Source organism: Nicotiana attenuata, unplaced genomic scaffold, assembly GCF_001879085.1.
Source record: "Nicotiana attenuata strain UT unplaced genomic scaffold, NIATTr2, whole genome shotgun sequence".
NCBI lineage: Eukaryota > Viridiplantae > Streptophyta > Magnoliopsida > Solanales > Solanaceae > Nicotiana > Nicotiana attenuata.
Genome location: NW_017671916.1, coordinates 181629 through 185745, shown reverse-complemented (window position 1 = coordinate 185745; position 4117 = coordinate 181629). Strand labels below are relative to the sequence as shown.

General features: G+C 32.9%; 1 protein-coding gene across 1 annotated transcript; it reads left to right on the top strand.

The window, feature by feature from the left end:
- The first annotated feature begins 3107 nt into the window (after positions 1-3107).
- LOC109210871 lies at positions 3108-3488 on the top strand. The gene has a single exon (XM_019374347.1). It carries the CDS (start codon positions 3108-3110, stop codon positions 3486-3488), a length of 381 nt encoding a protein of 126 aa, XP_019229892.1.
- Positions 3489-4117: the final 629 nt, after the last annotated feature.

Below are 4117 nucleotides of genomic sequence, written 5' to 3'. Positions count from 1 at the left end.
TTTTTTCATCACCCTTGATTATTTTAAATACATTTAGGGATTGATATTTCTAATTTACAAAAGAAAAGACTGAGAATTTTAGGATACAATCTAGAAAACTTTAGTTTTCAAAAGATGCATAATCTAAAGTTATGCATCATCAATTCTGAGTTAGGAAATCATCAAGTACATCGAGTTTGCAGGATTCAGATACTAGTGGCACATTATCTTCTCAGTGGCCAGCAACAAAGTTGAATTAGAAGCCAGATTTTGAGGCAATTTCTGCTGCAGCAATTACCAAATCGATCTTTGATAGCCTTCAAAACCAATTATTGCGTGAAAAAGCAAGACTGCTGTTGATTAGCAATTATTTTTGCATATCTTGTTACCTAACACATAGAAACTGAATATTAGAACTATAGAAGTAAAACACTAATGCTTACTTAGTCCTAGAACTTTATCTTTTCTTCTATTAGTTTTGGTTTGAGGATGCTCATATTTTCCATTGGTAAAACGTGAAGTTTATCCTTGGAGTTAAGAATTTTTAGTAGTGCAGCAAAGATTACGTTTTACTCTTCATCTTTTGCCCACCTGGTTAGCTCTTTTTATCTTTTATTTTTTATTTTTATTATACTCACATTGATCTTGCACACACATATTTGTGGTGTTTATATTTCTCTAAAAAACTGGTGTTGCCTGACTAGAGGATGCATTTTCTGTGCAAACCATACAATCTTTTAAAAGCACAACAGGGAGTAAAAGTAGATTAAGTTGATTGCCAGAACTAGGTTGTGATGTACGCATGTCAGTATATGTAAATTTCATGAGACTGGACCTGTTTTTTGGGCAGCCAAGAATTCCAACACTAACTGCTTTATGTCTAGTGATTAAATGCTATTATCTATATTTTTAACTATATTTGTCTTTTGGTTCAGAAAATGAAAATTCCCGAGCATCGAAAATGGATGGAAAATAGACTTCTTCCCCGTCGAGCGGGGTATACAGATGAATTTTTAAGTGGCATGGATGGGTTTATTAAATTTGCTTGCAGTCAACCTAAGTACTTGTCCGAGGGAGTCATAAGGTGCCACTATTTATTTGCCACTATTTATTGTTTACCTACAATACTGTATTTGGTTTTGAAAATGTTAAAATCTGTCATGTGGATACTACTGCTTTTTTTTGTTTCTATTAAAGCTACTGTTTTAATATTCAGCTTTCCTATAGGTTCTTGTACTTCTATGCTTTTGTTAACTCATTTGATATCTATAAATATATATTTATTTATGTGGTCTTAGCATAATAATAATTCTTTCGCTGTTGAGATCCATATCATTATGCTTATTCATTTATTGTACATATATTAGATCATTAATATATTATATAAATATTCTTTGATTTGTTTCTTACAGATGGCAGGTGCAGGATCTAAAAGAGATGGACAATCTAGTGGTAAAGGAGGAAAATCAAATAAAAGAAAGTCAATTGCCATAGAGCGACAACCAGTTCAGTTGCCTCCCTTAATCCCGTCACGACCCCTCTTGTCTCATAATGGACCACTTCATGTAAATGAGCCTTCCTTGCCTCAACCTAGTCGTGAAGTCAATCGATCTCAGCCTCACATCACTGGATCTATTCCTCCCATAATACTACCACGACCCCGCCTATCTCCTACTGGTCCACTTCATATAAATGACACTTCCCTGCCTCATCCTATTCTTGAAGTCGGTCAATCCCAGCCTCATAACACTACATCACAACCTCAATCTAATGAATCTCAACCTGTAAATCAAGAAACTGAACAGATGATGTCTCCACCGGCTAATATGACTCCAGCCACCTCATTTAGTACGGTTGGCAATGGCGATGATGAGCATCGAATGTGTATTAAACCTGAAGCGGATGGGTAATTATACTAACTTGTATTTTTATTATTATATAAAAGAGTAAAAGATTCGACATTTTTATTCATGACTTACACAATGTTTTTTGTGTGTGTATAATATATATATATATATATATATATATATATATATATATATATATATATATATATATATNAATATTGTATTTTCCTTTATTTCCAGAAAGAAGCTATTGGAAAAGAACCTTCAATTGCGGAATTTTATTTTCAGACTCATCGCACAAAAAATAAAAAATGTTGGGTAAATGAGAAAGCTGAAGCTGCTTATGTAAGTGTTCCTTCTTTTACTTTTTTTCGAAGCATTACCTCAGTGACAACATATGATATATTTGCTCAGATCAAACAATTGCTCAACTAAACTCAACAAGAGCACACGTTATTTCTGAATTCTGTGTAAACTTGAATCCGCTGCTCGTTAGATGCTGGCCTGCTGCTCGTTAGAAATTTAAAATGATTTCCTTTTAATAAATTGTTGACATGTGATAAGAGTTTTTTTTATACCATTAGTGTAATTTAACATATTTCTATTCTAGTTTACCAATTAATACTATATTAGATAGAGTTGTCTCAATACCCTTTAAGTGACATGATAGCATAAACATTTTTACCATCGTCAATGCATAGAACTTAAAATCACTTAAATCTTGATATTTCTTTATCAAAAACATAGAGGAAAAGATCTGTTGCTGACCTACTAGTGCAAACTTGCAATTGCAATTGTGCTGGTGGTTGTTCATGCTTCCTTATCAAACCTTTTGGCCTTCTTGCTTAGATTAAGTATATTTCCTAAGGCTTACTTCATGTACTATCGTTATGGACATAATTTTTTAAGTTATGGATGATGAGAATTGAAAAAGGAACTTTATTTACATAGAACAAAATACAGCAGTGCCTTACCGTGGAGAAAGTGCTGCTTAATATTCTTCTTTAATTGCCTGGTTCCATATATTTCACGCACAATACTCATCTGTGAAATGCTTTATACAGAGTGCTAGCTTAGCACAGCGTGTCCACTGTCCACTCTCTATCTACATCATCTATTTACGTTTGTAAAACATTTCCTTTTATTGGCATTATATAATTTCTCAAATAACTTACTTTGGTGCAGAATAATTTTGAAAGAAAGAAACAAGAACTATTAGCTTCTCAAAGTGCATCAACTAATCAGGTAGATGACACTAATTCAGCAAGCCAATTAAGTGAAATGGATATTTGGGTGCAATTTGTTGGTGGAAAGAAAAAAGGAAGGGTTGCAGGCCTTGGCTCCTTGGGTCGATCAGTAAAAGCACTTAAGCATTCAACATCTACTTTACCAGGAGAAATTGATGAGATGATTAAATCTCAGGTGCATGCTTCCAATGCTAACTTATATGCTCAGTTGCAAGAAGAGCGGCGCAAAAACAAAAAGATGAGGAAGGAATTAGACTTATTGAAGAAGTATGTGAATTTCAATGCATCATCTTCAAATGAGTTATCATCTCAAGAAGACAATCAAGAATTTGAGGATGGAAGTGACAATGACTCTGATAATGTGAATGAAAGTGGTTCTAACCCAGGTAACGTGAATGAAAGCGATTATAATTAGGATTGAGATGTTCATTAGACTATTAAGTTTTACATGTGGGATATTTTGCTTTTTGATGAAGGATTATATGTTATTAATATTAATGTTATGAATTTGGGATATTTTGCTTTGTGATGAAGGATTATATGTTATTATTATTAATGTTATGAATTTGGGATATTTTGCTTTGTGATGAAGGATTATATGTTATTATTATTAATGTTATGAATTATGTTTTTTCTTTGGAAATTTTACATGGTGATTTACCTATGAATTATTACTTGGGAATTTTTCTGGGATTTTACATGCAAATATTTCATGGGAATTTTCTTGCGAAAATATACTCCTGCGGATTTTACTTGGAATTTTTAAAGGAATTTCCTGCGGAATATTTTTCATAAATATTCACAAGAAAATCCCTTTCGTCCATAAATTTTAACCTCAAAATTTCCTGCGGACTTACTTGAGGATCTTCATGGGGAATTACCTGTGGATTTCTTCCTACATAATTTCCCAAGAAAAATCCTTTTGTTTACGAATTTTTACCAAAATACACCTGCGATTTTTTTGATATGTTTCGCGGATAAATCCGCAAGTAAGTTACATGGGGACACAAATTCCCCAAGTATATTACCTGAGGAAATTTTAAT